Source organism: Antechinus flavipes, chromosome 4 (genome assembly GCF_016432865.1).
Source record: "Antechinus flavipes isolate AdamAnt ecotype Samford, QLD, Australia chromosome 4, AdamAnt_v2, whole genome shotgun sequence".
In the NCBI taxonomy this organism is placed as follows: Eukaryota; Metazoa; Chordata; class Mammalia; order Dasyuromorphia; family Dasyuridae; genus Antechinus; species Antechinus flavipes.
The window spans coordinates 460,246,492-460,265,147 of NC_067401.1; the positions used below are offsets into that span (position 1 = coordinate 460,246,492).

Below are 18,656 nucleotides of genomic sequence, written 5' to 3' on the forward strand. Positions count from 1 at the left end.
ATATAGTTATATCTTATATTGGATGATGGATCCAGACCAGAGATTTGGGGGCATCAAAACTAGTGTAGAAACTCCCTACCCCCCAAATAAAGAATATTGTACTTTCTCGACATGACTGACCTCCAAGAGTCACTGAAGAGACCAGGGGTCCCCCAATGTTGCTTTCTACCACTTCTGGCCTGAATTACCTTCTTTGCCATCTTTCTCTCCCCTGCATGTCCTTGTCTCTGGCTAATGGCTGAAAATTCAGGTCGAATTTTCTGAGCATATTTGCCAATGCCTGATGCAAAGCTGTCCTTGGCTTTTACATTAATTGGTTGATCTGACGCAGCAAATGTTTTCAGCTGACAGTCAACAGACAAAGACAAGGATTGAATAAACTGCAAAGTCTTTGTCAGGAGGTGTCATAATTTGGTATTTTTGTTTCTTTCTATTCTGTTTTTTTAATAGAATGAATTCTCTGTATTCTCTCGCTTTTAAGAAATGATACTTCAAAACCCTGCCAGAAAAAAGGACTTCAATTATATGGCCTTTTCTCAAATGCTCCCTAGATAATGACATTTAAAAATGCATCTCAATAAAGCCCCGTTGAACACTGAAAGCTGGCTCTCAATGAGAAGGCTTGTTTGTGGGCTGGATGCCAATGCAACCGTTGAAAAGTAAAATCTCAGGCACACAGTTTCACAGATTCTGAATCCCACTCCTCTTCATCCCTTCTTCCTTAGCTGACCTGCTGTTTAACTATTGGGGAAACACAGAATGAGATCATTAATTGGATCAGGAAGACCCTGGTTCAAAACCTTTGCCCCTTCACCTAAACACTTATTAACCGTATGACTTTGAATAAATGACTTAATCTCTCTTTGTATTTAGTTCCCTCATCTGTAAAGTGGACTCATGAATTACAGGGTTGTTATGAAGTTCAGAAAATATAATGTATATAAAAAAGGTATTATATTAACATTAATTATTATTATATTAAGTATTATTACAGTATATAATACATATACTATATATAATACATATACAGTATATAACACTGCATATAATATATAATATAATAAGTATATTACAGCATATACTGTATTTACAGTATATATTATACAGTATATACTGTATGTATAGTACATAATACTGTAATTAAGTATTATTACAATATGTAATACAGTAAGGTATTGTATTAATAAGTAGGACAAAGTATCCCTAAAGAAAATATTACATAGTAATAAGATAGGATATCTCTAAAGATATTAAGATATTAATAAAAAAAAGAATAATATCATTAAGCAATTACTTTAGATGCGGTGGGAAAGTTCATGGATAAGATGCAATCTGCATTGATGGAAGGAATCCCCAAGTCGGTGGGTTCATAGATCCCTTTGAGAGCTGAGAGTAAATTTAGAGATCAGGGTTTTTCTCATGGAGTCAGAGCAGTCCAGGACACTGTGGGGAGCATTTCACAAGGGTTTCCTTTGGTCCAGTCTGGGGAACACAGTGCAAGGACAGATAGCAATATGATTGCTGGGGCAGAAAGTTGGAAGGGATGTGAAGGATGGGCTGAGGTCAGTGAGATAGGAGGGATTGGATAAATTTGCATCCACTTAATTTTCCTGCCCTGCCTGCACCAGCTCAAGGAAATCATTGCTTTTTAAAAGGGCATGTGGACTAAGTATGTCACGGCACTACTATCCATTTCTATGATTTCTCTGACCCCTATTACCCTCAAGGTGCTGTCTCCCCCCATTAAAGTGTCAGTTATCTGAGGAAAGGGAGTATGCATTTGGATCCCTGAAGATACTATTATTTCTGTGTCCAGTTCCTTCCTCCTCTTCTACCTTTTCCCAGGAGCTTCATTCCCAAGAATCTTCTCAGATTCAGTAACCAGGATCCTTTTCCCCTTGATTAGATTTTGGTGGTTACTTTATGATATGAATGAAGATCTGGGACTTGCAATAGGTTTGGAAATAGCCCTGCTCTAGCTGGCTTGCAGTCCTTCAGATTATACCAAAGCCTGTGATCCTAATCCTTATTTCCACAGAAATTTATGAGTACTCCATGTTTACTGCTGGGAGCCAGTTGGCTCTTCCAGGGATGGCTGGCTGGCTAAGGCAATCAGGGATGGTGCTGATGAAGACTAGCTGAGGAGAAGCACAGCCATGAAATACTTCACACCCTGAGGATGTATTACCTCTCCTATTGGCCAATTGTCACATTCCCAGATTGCTTTCCTCCATGACTGCCCTAGGCAGTTGCCAGAAATGCAGGGAGGCTCAAAGCATATGACTGATTAACTTCTCTGAGCCTTAGTTTCCTCATCTGTAAAACAGGGAAATCAGTTCTCAAACTCCCTACTTCAGAGGGTTGTGATGAGTAAAGTTCTTTGCAAACTTTAGAAAATTATTTAATTGTGAGTTTTCTTAACAATACTAATTGTTCTTAACAATAATTGCTATGAAGAATAGCAACAATACTAAAAGCTGTTAATAACAACAGCAATAGGAATAGTTCTATGACAGGCAGAATGGCAGAGTGGATGGAGGGAAGCAGCTTTCAAAACCAGGATGAGCTGAGTTCAAGTCTCACTTCTAACACATACCACATGAGACCCTAGGCAAGTCCTTTTTCCTCTCAGTGCCCTATAGGGGCCCCAGCTTCTTAAAGTGCGGATCACGATCTCATAACAGAATGTGAGGGTCACCAATTATGAATTATTCACAGTAAATGTTTGATTTGTTTGCTTATTTATATACATATCTACTCAGGGACATATAAAAAATTCTCAAGTAAAAAGAGATAGCAATAGCAAAAAGTAGCAAAAAAGGTTAAGAAGCTTCGTATAAATGGAGGTGGCTCTCTGAGAATATAAATTGCAGAGGAGATGCTAACACATATTGGTGGAAAGCTTTCTCACCTGGGAGCCCATTCCTTGCATCAGTGAAACCACGGGCCCAGTCCATATCACGGGCCACAAGAAATCTTTGCCGATGTCCATTAGCTGACGCTATCTCCACCCTCCAATTACATTTCATTCAATAGGTGTCTCCCTTGGGAGAATGTAAGTTCCCCGAAGGCAGTCTATTCCAGCTTTGTGTTTGGAAAACTTCCTTGGTGTCTACTACAGGAAGTGGCATTTAATAAATAATAAATAATAATTGAGTCTTAAGATAAATGCCTATAGATTAATTGAGTCTTGAGTTAGACAGCTAAGGAAAAATGATTTAAACAGCGAGGGTTATTCCCTCCACAAACCTTTATCTTTACCCTAGTAGAGTGTCTCATGTGAGAGGACATTTGTCACCTTGGGACTGTGCCTAATTGTGATGATTGAGTATTTTAAAATTAGCCGAAGTCAGGAATTCAGGTTAAGGGAAAATCTTCGATCTTTATTCTTTGTGGAGGTGAAGGGGATAGGGTAGTCCTTGAAGATGGGTCTGTAGTCTGCCACCAGCTTGTAGAATCATAAATTTAGAGCTAGAAGAGATCTTCGTGGTCATCAAGTCTAACCTCTTTATTTTACAGATGAGGACACTGAGCCTGAGAGAATTTAGAGGTTTGCACAGATAGTACTTATCAGAGGTAAAATTTGAATCTCTTCCTGACTTCAGGTCTAGATCCATGTGATCTACTCTACCATGATGTCTGCCCTTTATAATAGTCATAGCCTTTCTATCTTGATAAAACCTGCCAATTAACCAACAAGCATATATAAAGCCCCTACTATGTGCTAGGCATTGTGCTAGGATATAAAACAAAGAAGGAAACAATCCTTCCAGACCTTACACTCAGCTTGTACAACCTCCAAGAACCAAGCTCTCTTTTGCATCCCTGTAGCTCCATAGCAGCCAATGATAAGAATCACAATAACAAGTTTCTTCTGGAAAAAGTCCTATCCACCCAGAAAGCCTTTCCAGTGGCTTCCTTTCCTAGTTCTGACAGTGCTCTGTGCATTTGCTCATCACCTGTTACCTTCCTGAGGAGTTAGGTGAAATAAACACATTGACACTCAATTAATTCTTGTTGAAAAAGTGTGTGTGTGTGTGTGTGTGTGTGTGTGTGTGTGTGTTTGAGTGTGAAATCAAATGCACCCAATTATATTGTCCTAATGTTGAGCAGCATGCATTTCAATCTTTAAAACATGAGGCTGTATCCTATTGCTTTAGTTGAAAATTTACATTTCTGTCAGCTCAATGTATGTTGCATCAATAAAAGATTAAGGAGCAAATAAACTGGGACTTAATTAAGGGGATAATGGAGCAAAGTTTTATTTATTCATGAACTTCATGGGATCCGCTCAATATCCCACTTAGCAATGCTGTTCCCTAATAGCACCAGAGTAGGGCTTTTTCATACAGCTCAATGATTAAGAATCAATATTTTTTAATGGTAATAGTTTTTCAGATAAAAAATAAAGAGAAGGCTGGACTTCCAAACCCTTCCACGGAAGGATGGCTAAAGCCCAATCCCAGCCAACACCAGAAGGTTAACATGGTTCTTTACACCTTGGTGGGCTCACAGCAGGAGGATCTGAAGAGTGCCTCTAGGGGACTAGGAGCATGACCTTGAACAATGCTCCAGGAATTCACGGAGCAAAACCAGGCTTTCCCATTTATAGACTCAGCGATTTGCTCTGAGCTTTAAAATGGGCTTCACGTCACAATGGACCCCTCAAAATTGTTATGTAGATATTTAAACGAGAGGGAAGCTATGTGGTGTGTAATGGATAGAGTTTTATGTTTGCAGTCACCGAGACTTGAGTTTGAATTCTGCCTCAGATACAAGCTGTGTGAGGCAAATGATTTACTCTTTTCTCTCCTCAGTTTTGTTATTTGTAAAATGAAAATAATAATGATAGGCTTTACTTCACAGGGTCACGAAGATCCACTGAGATACTATAAAGAAAGCAGTTATAAGTGAATAAAAATATAAGTAAGCCTATTCTAAAGGTCTATGTGAATGGTAGTTATTATTATTAAGAAAACTCAAAAATTTTGCTATTTCAAATGGCCCTAAGACTGATAAAATGCAATCACAATCTTGAAAGAACTAAAATTATTATTGTGGTATAGAGATACCCCATAGTGTGCTCACCAGGATCCTATTCACTTTAATAAACAAAACAGTCCTATTTTGGAGTGCATATTGATGAGAAAATGGAATTCCAGCTCCTTTCCCCATCATCATGGATACCTCTGCTTCCCAATTTCCCAATCCCAGAATCTCAGAGATGGGGAGGGATCTCAGAGTCTGGCTTCTCCAACTCCTGATTAAATCTTTAAGACCCTCCTTTCCCCATACTCCCCATAAGTGGTCATCTGATCTCTACTTGAAGAACTCCAATTAGGTACCACCCATGACCTCTCAATGAAACTCCTTCTCTGGCTCATTTATCTTATATATTCCTTATGTCAACCCTAGATTTCCTTCTCTGAATTTTTACCCTTTTGGTTTCTTTTTTGTCTTCTACAATAAAGAGGAGTTTGCAAGCAGAAAGGACACTAAAAGATACTTATGAAAAGAAGCTGAAACAGTCATTAAAATGTTAAAATTTGAGTGGATGGGCCAAACTGCCCATTCCCAGCTCCCGCCCCCCCAGCCTCCAGGGACTAAAACTTAAGACACATGATGAGCCTTTTAGAACACACTGAAAAAGATGACCAATCATGTCATCTTCTGTGAGGGAGCGCTCCTCCACAGAACCAAGCAACACGGAACATTCATGCGCGCACACGCCACAAAACGGACCATGGAGGCCAGCTAGCCAAGCTCAAGCAGCAGTGGAATGGGGGAGGTGGACAATATGCATTACAAAAGAAATCTGCTCTATCCAGAACAAGCACAAGAAATTATTCTCTCTCTCTCTCTTTTTTTCTGTTTGAGAAACACAAAAAATTTTCTTCAAACTCAACAACCACAATTTAACCCAGATCAAATCCGATCCTCAATTTTGCACGTGAGCCTCAAAGATTTTGCTGAGCTTCCCTCCCCTATGTAATATATTTAGTTGTTATCACTGCTTTTTACATATTCAAAGAATTTTTTTTTTATTCTTTTGGAAGGAGATCGCTTGAAAAGTAAGGTGTTTAATAAGTCATTTGTCCTATCCCCATTCCCTGCAATTCTCTTTTATTTTTTTTTTCTTCTTGATTCAGGAAAATGCAAGAGGAATGAGAATTAAAAGACCCAAGGGATTGAGTCCCAAGTCTACCACTGACTAGTTGTATGACTTGACTACTCAATCTCAGTTTTCAACTCTAACAAATGGGGTAAAATATGGAAAATGATTACTTAACAGAGTGTTTGTGAAGACCAAGCAAGAGAATGTATGCAATTGTCTTTGTAGTCATAAAGTATACAAAAATGGGGACTAGCATGATTATGGAGACCCACAATAGTAATGGCAGTTGTAAGAAAGGGTTAGACTCCTATGGGGTTTATTTATCAAGGAAATCATGGATTTGTCAGTGAGATGTTGCTCCCACTGATAATTGTAGCTTTCCTTGAGGTTTCTTAGGATACAGTTGGTGACTTCTGAGAAAAGGCAGATACTCTGTAACTGCAGATCTCTGATACGGGGTTGAAGGAAGGACGTATTTATAAATTTGTCTTGGACCATGATAGAGGGTACTTGAAATGATTACATCCCTAGGGCACAGTACACTCCCCCCCTCAAAATGAAAAAAAAAAGCCGGATGCTCCAAATGTATTTCATGGGGGATTTGGGGGTCTTGCTGACGTGGAAGCCACAGCAGCCACCAGCACACGGGCGCACACGCACACAGTCAGACAAACGTACCGCTGGCGGTTCCCGTCCCACTGCCTGAGCTGGGTCCGGGAGACGAGACCACGGTCCGGTAGGTGGGTGGCGGAGGGGGAGGCGGTGTCGCTCTCTGGCCCAACCCAAAATCTTTAGGAGAGGCGACTGTTTCTAAATTCTCATCTTTCCCGAGGGTCTGCTCAGAAAACTTCTTCTGAACCTCTTCTAAATCAAGTGGCGACGGAATGCTGCGTGGAGGCTCAACAGCTGGGGAGTCACTGGGGTTTTCTGACCCCAGGGGTGGGGACCCCACCTTTTCCCTTGAAGTCAACTCTGGAGTGACCCGTTCCGGGGATGCATCAGAAAAATTGACCCACTTTTCTTCCGTGTTAACGACCACAGACTTGGGGGACAAAACGGGGCCAAAAATGCTGTCCAAATCACTGATGGATGGTAGTTTGTCACCTTTGACCTCGGGGGCAGTCTGCTCACTTCCTGTGGTCAAAGGAGTTGGTTTAAAACTTTAACAATGAGCTTCACCGCTATCTCCTATGAGGGGTTGCCTGCGCCCTACACGCTGGGCTCACCTTTTTTGAAGCACAACCTTTTTAAGGGGGTAGGGACCAGACTTGGGATTTCACCGGTATTAAAAGCAGAAACTTGGGAAGTTAAATGATCTATCCAGGATCACATAGCTGAGGGGTATCACTGAACCTGGGTCTCCCTGACTTAGAGAGCAGCTCCTTACAGCTCACTGTCTCATTTCAGTGATATAAATGGGAATCCTTCTACGTGTCTGTATGTGTATTTAAGATGAAGGGGGTCAGACTGGGGAGGGGGAGGCTCTTGCCTCGTCTCCCTGGGTCCCCTATTTCCCTGTGAGATTTGCAATAAGGCAGAGGAAAGGTCCTTTTTCATGATGGGCCATCCATACCGTTCCTTCTTTAGAACAGGAAGCATGGCTATACTTCACTGGACAATGACCAGTTTCATTACTTTGGGAAGGCATTAGATCTGGTGATGTCATCTAAAGCCCCTGGATAGGAATGTGTAGACTGAACGGGAACACATGGTGGGGGAGGTGACTTGAACCAAAGAACCAGTAGAAAAGTGTGTGTTGCAAGGAGAGTATGTACCATCAGTAAAATGCTCATTGGTTTATCTGATATTTATAAGCTATCTGACCTTGGAAGACCATTTAACTTCTGCCTCAGTTTTCTCATCTATAAAATGGGGATAATAATGGAGATAATATTAGCACCCACCTTAAAGGGTTATTGTGGGAGCTCCGATGAAACCATCTAGCTGTATAATATTCAGAAAATTTAACGTGCTATAGAAATTTTATCCATTTTAGATTTTTAAACATTTCTCATTTTTACTGCCCCTGTGACCTTAGGCAGCTGCCCACTTATCCTCTCCCTGGGCTTCTACTTCTTTATCTCTCAACTGTAGGGGTTGATTAGCAGACCTTCGAGGTCCCTTACACCTCCAAGGCTAAGGTTTTAGGATATCAATCCCTAAGCCTTCGGTGGCAGTTTGCAAATTGAGTCCAGTACCTCCCATTGAAAAGTAGGGCACATGGCATCTCATCTTATGCGAAGAGTCTCTTCCACTCAGTTATTTAAAGATCTACAGCCTACTCAACCATGATCCCTGGACCAGATACAGCAAGTCCCGAGTTCACGTAAAGGAATAGTTACACATTTATATCAATGACTGGGAATGGTGCTGATGATATTGAAAACATATATTTGTTAAGCTTAGGGATATTAGTCCAGTTCTGTGTCTCAGATGGGAAATCCCAAACTTATTGAAGAAGCACAAACTCAGGAATCTTTAACTATTTATTTCTTCTGCAATTCTAGTCTGGGGAAAGGATGACAGTTAATTAATGGAGCCATGGAAAGCCAATGGTAGAAAATACATTTTCATTTGGAATTTTTGCTCCCATCCATCCCTCTGGCTCTATTTCTTTATACTTATTATTATTTATTATTTTATTACTTATTATTATAATATAATATTATTTATTTCTTTATACATTCATCTACTTAATTTATTTCTTTATCTAATTCTCCAAGTTTAACACAGTAACAAATTAAAACTCCAACACCTCCTTCTTTGAGAAGTCTATACCAACAATTTTCTTGGAAGTTTGGTCTCATTTTCAAATGATAAAAGCAAGGAAGGTCCATTTGATATTGTGAGTGACCTGTCCAAGGTTTGTGGATGAGTCTTTGGAGAATGGACATTGGCAAAAGGGAGGTAGATTTTTATGTATTCTACACCTCTAGGAGATAGAACACTAGATGTGGGGACAGAAGATTTAGAATCCTCTGCTACCTGTCCAATGTATGACCCTTAATCCTCTGGACCTCTCGGTCTTTTTATCTGTAAAACTAGGAAGCTAAACCTGCTATGCTCTAGTTCTAAATAGTTTGAAAAATAAAAGTGGGATTCAAAGCTTCTCATGCTTTAGATAAATAGACAATGATCCTTGACATTTATAATTCTGTCTCCGGGATACATATTGAGCTACTCTATAAATTTTAGGAAATGGGGAGGGAGGGAAAAAGAGAAGACAAAAGGATTGGGTTTCTCTCTAAGAAACAAAAGTTAATAGATGGTCAGTTAGAGAGCCCATCACAGATTGGCTTCACTGCTCTTACTGATAAATGGTCTGCTCTTCAGTTGGTTGAGTTTATGGGCTGCACAAAATGCCCCAAATGAAACGGCATTGGAATGAGGTGGTTGATGGGGGACTCCAAATAACCCAAGAACAGCTGCAAACTGGGAGTTTGATCAGCCAAAGCCCAGGAGACGTTTCATGAAGACACGGCATTGATTAAAGTAGATGAGGTATATAGATCTGTGTCGGCCACGGGAGTTACAAGGCCTCCCGGCTTCCCCTGCTGTTGGCCGTGATTCAAGGCCTCTGATCTGCTGGCCTTGGGATACTAATTATTTCAAAAACTACTGGGAGAAAGTCTTTTACTATGCACGGTTCTTGAGAGCTCCTCCATTCCCAAAGCACACCCCTCCTCCGTCTGCATATGACAGGTTTAAGTCTGCTACCAATCTTACTGGCTTTTGAAAAACAAAACAAAGTCTGGGTCTTAGGAGACCTCATGAAAATTTAAAATACCGACATGAAAACAAAGGAAGCTGGGCATCCAATTAAAACATGCTCCCTCCTCCCTCTTTTTGAACTAAGATTTTTCTCAAGTATTACCAGAGAAAGCATCCTTTCCCTCTTTCAATAACAACAAAAACAGAAAGAAAAGGGAGAACATTAATTTTTTAACCGTATATAATTTCCTATATTGAGGGAAAGCCAAACATTAAAAGTACAATTTCACGTTGACAAAATACACAATATATACACATTCGTTCTTGTCACCCCATTCATTCTGATACATCCAGAAAACATATGCTTATTTTTCTTTTTAAAAGAAGTCAGTGTTCTGCATTACTCTCTATTTCTAAATGAGAAGAAGTATCTCTTTTCAATTTACCTGGTCCCACTGTTAAAGGAGAGCCGGTGCGGGGTGGGGTAGCTGGTACATTTTTAGGAGGCAAAGGTGGAGGTGCTGCAAAGAAAGAAGTTCACCATTAGTGAGCAACATGTACATCAGAAAATCAGAATACTTTATGTCTCAAAAAATGGGTTTTAGGTCTAGCTTGTTTTTGCCCTTGAAGAGAGAGAGAAGCAGCTGATGTTCCTGAATATAAATGTTTCAAATAGAATCATTTCCCATGGTAAAGGGTAGAATGTTGACCTTGAACATTCCCTCTCAGATCACTGCTGCCCACATGAGGTCAGGTTTGTCACTGACCAACTCCAACCAATCTGGGAACTATTCGAAGATCCTCTAGATGGGCTCTGACGCTGTTTTAGTTGTTTGCAATGTACACCTGTGCTAAAGTACAATGCTGGGACATAGCAAGTGCCTAATAAATGCTGACTGACTCAATTTACACTCCCATTTGGACTCCTGACCTCTGTTTTCCCTCGTCCTACATCATTTCAGGCTGGCTCAGACAAAGGAGAAGAGCAGATGGAATGGCTCCCTTGACTCCCAGTGGTTTTGGTCTTCCCTTTCTCCCAGGGACAAACCTAATTTCAGCTTGTGGATGATGATCCATAAACGTTTACGAAGCACCTACTATGTGCAAGTGCTGATAAGACTTGGAGCTGAAGCTGACCTTAAAGACCATCATCATCTCATAGGCAAGGAATCTTCAGCCCGGAGGAGGCTTCTGGATACAGATTTTAATTTATAGACTTGGTTTGGAGCATCGGTGGAATATTGGGGTGGCCATGAGCATGGCCGGAGTAGCTGAGGGTCATGGAGCTCCCTCTGTCAGTCAAGGCTAGCTTTCTACCGTCCTGATGGAACCCTTTCTCTTCAGTTTAATGAGACTCAACAAACATCGTGCCAAACCTGGAGATGAAGGTCTAAGGACAAAAACCAAATAGTTCTTGTCCTTAGGGAGCTTGCATGCTACCGGGAAGAAAAGGACCACGTGCACAGGTCAGTGGATACAGGCTATGTACAAAATCAATTCAAAGTACTTTCTGGTGGGGGCTACTACACAAGGCCCCTTGCAGGAGAGGGCACGTATAGTCTCAAAGGGAATTAGGGAGTTAGACCAACATGCAAATAAGCAAATAATAGTAATAATAATAAATAATAATAAATGATAGTTTAAAAAAAGAAAGAAAGCAGATAGCTTAGGGTGTATATGTATGTGTGTGCAGGGAAGCTGGATCAGAAAAGACCTCTTTTAGAAATTGGACATTGGACTAGGTTCTGAAGGGAGCCAGGGGGTAGAAATGAGAAGGAGGGATTTCAGGCATGGAGCACAGCTTGGGTAAAAGCAAAGAGATAGGAGATGGGGACCAGTTTCCAGTCAGCTGGTGAAGAGCTGCTGCTTCTCCTGAGGATTCTCCCCTCCCCTCAGTACCTCCTTTCCCCCTTCCTTCCCAGTCTCAATTCTGAAGGAGCAGCAGGCAGATTGTGATACTGCCAGTATGATGGCAAAGTTCTGGACTCTGCGTGCCACATGGTCACAGAGATCAAAGAAGAACCATCCCCAGATTCATGAAAGCAGCCGCTCGTTTTTTGGCTTTCAAGCTCCAATGCTCAGCATGGAAAGCGGACTGACAAAGGTTCGGTCCCTCGTTGGTGCTTGTGGCCTGTAATTGGAATGGGTTCTGTGAGAAGCCACAGCCTGACCTCCCAGAAGGCATCTTCTAGCGAGATTTGGGCGCCCCGGAGACAGGATTCTTGTTCTGGTACAGGTTAAGCCTCTGAGCCTAAAATGCTGTGATTTTCCTTGTGGGCCTTGTCCAGCAGCTGAAGCTTTAGTCACTGGGTCGGGACAGAGTCAGCTTATTGTCTGTGCTCTCTGGGGCATAGCAGGTGAGGTCAGAAGGCTCTGGGTTCGAATATGAATCTGTCACTGTCGGATCCTTTGCCTCATTTAGTCTGAGTGTTCTAGGTCAGGGCTTCTTAGACTTTTTCTCTTCACAAAGCCCTTTTTGAGAAACTTTTATTTGGCCCCAGGTATATATAAAATAGGTATACAAATCAAATATTTACTGATAATAATTCATAAGGAAATTTATTTTAAAATAATTCTTTGGCATGTGTTTAATTTTACCATTTATTAAAGATGAAAGGAAATGTGGATACCAATGAGATAGATGGGCTTGTTTATTTTTCATATAGAATTAAATCTTGGGGGGGGATATTTGATCCTTTTTACTGTTGCCAATTTTTTGGTGATCCCCACATTCAGTTACGCTCACCCTATGGGGTTGTGACCAATAGTTTAAGACACTTTGCTCTAGATTCACTATGAGTGTGAACTGTGCGGAAAGGGCAGACCTGCAGCAGAAGAAGGGACTTCCTCACCTGAGGAAAACTGAGGTCTCTTTCTATCCCAGTCCTCCATAGACCTTATAGTGAAGCATCACTGTCCTGGGGCAGACCTGGAGATGTCCTGAAGTCAGCGGACACATTTCCCAAGAGTTCTCCCCCTTACCTGCCCAAGGGCTGACCAGAGGCGAGGAAATCCTTTTCTACTCTCCAGGCCCCATGAAGCTAAAACCCGCCTCAAATGGCACACAGACAACATTCAGGCAGCATCAGGAAGTAGCTCAGAAGCTCTGACAGCTGGCCAGTTTCTCTGGGCAGACAATATTAAATGAGTCACATTTTTCCAGACAAACTTAACTTACTTCCAGTGGGAAAAGGTCGTGTTAACTTTGGCGACTCGAGGCTTGGATTCACTGGTTGGACAGAGCCCCATATCTCAGGCTGATCTAAAGGAACTGGGGACAAAAAATGACAAGTTATGCAGGGAGGTTCTAGACATAAAACCCCAACATCCAAATTCCCAAATTTTCTTTTTCAATTAATTTCCCCCCAAGACAAATTAACTTGAAAAAGTTAATTCTTATATTTTATTAGATAGACTGTATAGGCAATGCAACCCTAATTCTAGGTCCTATGCTCTGTCCCTTATATTATATTGCTTCTCTTTATGTATGCCTTCAGTTACTACTACTACTACTTACTACTACTACTACCTCTACCATCACTACTACTATACCACTACTACTGTTACTGCTGCTGTTACTACTACTATCACTACTATCATTACTACTACTACTACAATTACTATAACTACTACTACTACTATTACTATTACTATAACTATTACTACTACTACCACTACTACTACTATAACTATTATAACTACCACTACTACTATTACTATGACTATTACGACAACTAGTAGTTGTAATAGTAATAGCAGCAGTACCACCAGCAACAACAATATTTGTTGTTATTGTTCAACTATGTCCATCTCTTCATGACTCCATTTGGGGTTTTGTTGGCAAAGACACTGGAGGGGTTTGCATTTCCTTCTCCATCTCTTCATGACAGATAAGGAAACTGAGGCAGACAGGGTGATGGGTCACATAGCTAGGAAGTATCTGAGGCTGGATTTGAGTCTTCCTGATTCTAAACACCATCAGCTTCCCAATAACAATAACACTAATGATGGTGACATCCAGCATTTCTATAACACTTAAGCTGTTTTAAAGAACTTAAACAATCTTTTCCTTCTGAACAATCATCTCAGGGCATATTCCTGATGGGACTCACCATTTGTCCATGATGAAGTTTCTGGCACTGGCTAAAAAGGCAAATAGCCTAATAACCCTTTTTCTTCATGTCTGTGAAATGGCAGTGGGTGATGGGGAGTGAAGTTGTAGTTAGATTGTTGGACTTGAAAGTCATCAAGATTTGGGTTCAACTTTTCCTTCTGGTACCTGCAGTGCTAGCTGTTGTGATCTTGGGCAAGTCATTTTAACTTTTGTGAACTTCAGTTTACTCATCTGCACAATGGGAATACTAATAGCTGTGCTGCCTAACTCACACGATGATTTTAAGGATTAGATGAGAAAACATTGAAAGGTGAATCTTTATAAAGTTTAAACTCTTTGTAAACATCACTGACTACAACATGTAATAATATAACAGTGTTTGGTTCTGTGTATTTAAAGGGTTTTGAAGAACCCTTTGTTCATTGTATCAAGATTTTTTAAACCCCAAACTTGAAGCTGAAAATACTTAGTAAATGTCCCAGGGTAAATAAGCCCATGTTGAAGGGCCCAAGAAGAAACAGGCCCAAAGGCAATCACTGGTTAGACAGAACCCCATATCTCAGGCTGATCTGCCTGAGATAAGCCAGATAAGGGTGATACCAGGCCAGAAAGATAGTTAATGGAGTCAGCTTCTTATTTCTCTTCCCACTTGGTTAAATTCAAAGAAATTAGAATGATGATTTCTTTATTACTGTTTTCTGTTCTTTTGGCCAGGTCATAAATAAAGGCAGTGAGGTCAAAGTTGGGGCATGCAGAATGCCAAGGTTGAACCTGGAGGCAAAATTTTTATGAGTGATAGTGACTAGGGAGAGCTGGTCAGATTTTCTTCCTAGTCTGTGCAGGATCATGGAATATGAGACCCTAGGAAGCAAGCACCATCATCCATTATCTTAATCTCCTCAGGGATAGAATCTAGTACACAGTCAGTGCTTAATATTTGTTCTTACAATTTATAAAGCACTTTACATATATCTCACAATAAGCCACTAAGGAGGGTGCTATGGATGTCATTTTATAGCTGAAGAGGTTGGGAAATAAAAATGCTTGTCCATCTATAGCTCACTAGGCTAACAAACATATAAAGCAGGATTTGGATTTGGTTCTTCCTGACTGAGTCTGGCACTCATAGAATCAAAAGATCTGCAATAGCTTCTTATTAATTTTTAATCTGTTTTCAGGAACCTTTATTATAATTTTTTTAATTTTAATTTTATTGAATTGATATTTGAAAAGGATGTATTTAACATATTTGCCTTTCTGAATTTGATTAGGAAGCTTTTATGTCCTAATACATTTTTGTGTTGGTGCCATATATCACTGAGCAAAAAGCATATTCCTTTCTATACCCATTTAATTTTCTTGAGAGGTCTATCATATCTAACTTATTAGATCTAGAACTAGAAGAGACCTTAGAAATCATTTGTTTTTATCCTCTTGTTTTCAAGTAGGCAGCGATGTGGCATGGTGGACAGAGTGTAATGTTTAGAGTCAGGAATACATAAATTTGAATTCTGTCTCAGACACGTACTAGCTGTGTGACCTTGGCAAGTCAATAACCTTTTGCAATTTCATTTTTATTTTCTATAAAATGGACATAATAAAATATCATCGATCTCTCGTGATTGTTATAAGGATGTCATGGAGTAATATCTATGAAGCATTTTACAACCTTAAAGCACTATATAAATGCTAACTATAAATAATAAGGCTGTCATTATTGTCAATATTATTAATTAATAATAAACTTTACATTTTTATATGAAATTTGAGATCTTGATCTAACAAAGATATAGACACAACACAATTCCATTTTAACTACTTATTATGTGGAAACATTGCAAGTCAAATCCATTTTTTCAATGAAACCATTCCGGCCATAAAAAGTCAGATGTAGCTTTTTGTTCTGCTGTTCCCTACGTCAATAGTACAAAAAAGCCACAGCATTTTTACATAGAAGCCTGTAAAGGAACATTCAGTGAAATTTATATCCATATTTCCATAGCTAAGCATTGCAATACCTCCAGCCTCCTGGCCTAATATGTTCTACACTTATCTCCCTCCTGTCTCTAATGGTCCTGTGGGTTTCATCATATGGATAGCCCACAGCTCAGCTGAGCCAAATGGAATGATCTAAGAATATTCCCTATCTCTCTCCTCCCAGTGGCTCCGGGCGTTGGCAGAGATATAGAGTTGGGAAGCAGAGTCGGTCCCTTGAGAGCAGAGTGTATATTATCTCAGTCACGACTAAGTTAAGCTATTTAAGCCCAGATGAAATTTAACCTTGCCATGCTGAATCTCTAGACAAGCCCAGCAGAATGGTTGAAACTCATGCTCATTTCTTCCTGAAAAGTTCCACTTCTCAGTTGGCCAAATACGAATGGGTAATTGCTGTCAATGACACTAGTCATGGGCCAACCAATAAGTAGCCTTTACTGCTAACTCTGGATGATAGATCCAGGCCTGGAAGGGTCTTTGGTATTATTGAGGGTAACTCCTTTATTTCACAGATGAGGAAACTGAGCCATTCATTTCACAGTGAAGTAAATGACCCACCTAGGGACACACACTAGGAAGTATCTGATGAGAGGTTGAAAACTAAATCTTCCTGATATCAGGTCCAGGCCCTCTCCACTACACCACAGACAGGATCAGTTGAAAATGAGAGATGGAAGGTACTAGAATTAAGGGGGGATGGGAAGGGCTTCCTACAGAAGGTGGGATTTCAGCATCTTGGTATAAACTTATTCATATTTAGCTGCTCATGTGTTTCCTGCCCAATTAGATTGTGAGCTCCTTGAGGGCAGTTATTGCCTTTTGCCTCTTTGTATTCTCAATGCTTAGCATGGGACCTAGTATATAGTAGTCACTTAATAAATCTTTATTGACTGATGCTGTTTTGTCCAATGTAATGAACTTGGGAGCACCCACACCTCAGAGAACATGGTAAAGGGAAAAGTAACTGCATTAGTTCTTGCCACTGTCATGCAGGACATTCCCAATTATGTCACTTAAAATGATGTTTCATTTTGTTCTCTAGGCAACTGACCCTCATGAGTTCATCATGTTATTTTCAGGATCCTGTTGTATTTATGGATGGGGGAAGATGGACAGTGGGTACTTCTGGTAGTAACCTTTGATCTTTAATGTAGGAGTGGGAGAGGGGAATTTTAGTCTTTTTTTTTTTCATTAATGTTTCCCCTGCATGCGACTCAGTCAGCCAATAAGTATTTATTAAGAACTACTTTGCACCAGGCTCTGTCCTTGGTGCTGGAGATATAAAGACACTCAGACTTCTAGTGATTCTGGAATGGGCTCCTCTCCAGAGCTGGGAGGGCAAGGGTTTTCCTACCTTCTGATCTCTGCTCTTCAAAGGTCGATTCCAATGGAGGGCCAAACAGTGGGGCCAGGGCCACGGGATCGTCTGGAGGTTTTTTGCTAGATCACACACATTCAAGGCAAATGCAAAACAGATGGACAATGTTAACATCCTGGGTATTGGATTGACAAATACTCAATTATTACAGATCTTCTGAAATATATTTTCTGCTGAGATAGGAGTTGTGTGGGCACATATACATCTGTGTGTATACATATGTGTATAAGTGTACTTATCCTTATTCTCTTAGTTTTTAAAAATCTCTTCTTCCTCTTCCTCCTTCCATTTACTCTGTATCTACCTTGTGCATACAGCATCATTCATGCTCAGTTGTAAGCTTGTTGATGGCTGAGATGGTGTTTTTGCCTTTCTTTGCTTCCCCAGTGTTTAGTACAATAAAGTGGATCATAGATAGGACTGGAAGGAAACTTAGAAATCAGTAAGTCAAATCATCTCACTCTTCACAAAAGGCAACTGATGTCACCAGAGATAAACAAACAACTTGCCCAAAGGATGTGACTTTGCCGGCCTCATCTGTAAAATGAGACTAATAATAGCCAGGATTGTTGCACAGACAAAATGGGCAAATATTTATAAGTCACTATTTATAAATATAAATAAATAAAAATGAGATTTATAAATCACATTTATAAATAAACAAAGCCCTACACAAATACTAGCCACTGGTAAGTGTCTGAGACAGGATTCAAATTCCAGTCTTCCTGATGGAACGTCCAACGTATTATCTATCATGCCATGTTGACTTCTTACTGCTTAACCATTGTGATTCAGAGGCTCTTGTCCAAGACCAAGAGACCTCAAGTGTCCTGCCTTAGTTGAGATCTCGGGAACCAGTTAAGTGCTACATGGGCTGAATAGCAGGAAAAGGATTTGGGAACTCATCAGGATTTAATTTGATCCCTCAGGCAGAAGTGGGCTAGAGTCAAAGATAAAGATCTCCCTGTGTTATCATCTCCTTTCCCTCATATCTTGGTGGTTCACACAGATCCTTAAGGTTGTCTCTAAATGAAAGTTTAGTACATTCTTGGATTATATATGGATTTGGAGCGAAAGCTCCAAGTTTGGGTAACAAATAGGATGTGTGGAGTCCCAACTCTAGCTGCAGAATAAGAAATCTGAGAGTGACAAAGAGACACACGCGGCGTTAATGGCAGGGAAATAAATGGGGGAAAGCCTAATTATTTTAGGACATCATAATTCTATACAACCAGATGAAATAATATCGTGGAACATAATGATGCAGCAGAATGTAAACTCCTTGAAGATGGTTAAACTGAAAACTGATATTGGGAATATAGGGGCAGCTAGGGGGTGCCAGA

General features: G+C 40.3%; 1 protein-coding gene across 5 annotated transcripts in view; it reads right to left on the reverse strand.

Annotated features, from left to right (window-relative positions):
* Nucleotides 1-18,656, reverse strand: part of SGIP1 (SH3GL interacting endocytic adaptor 1) — a 278,616-nt gene that overhangs the window by 51,428 nt on the left and 208,532 nt on the right. For 3 of the 5 annotated variants that reach the window (XM_051999486.1, XM_051999485.1, XM_051999482.1), the window contains 4 exons: nt 17,290-17,375; nt 13,005-13,097; nt 10,273-10,347; nt 6,794-7,249 (listed from right to left, as the gene is read on the reverse strand). In XM_051999486.1, the coding sequence (XP_051855446.1) occupies nt 6,794-7,249; nt 10,273-10,347; nt 13,005-13,097; nt 17,290-17,375 (710 nt within the window). The remainder of the gene's footprint in view (nt 1-6,793; nt 7,250-10,272; nt 10,348-13,004; nt 13,098-17,289; nt 17,376-18,656) is intronic. The other 2 variants (XM_051999484.1, XM_051999483.1) reach the window with 1 other exon arrangement.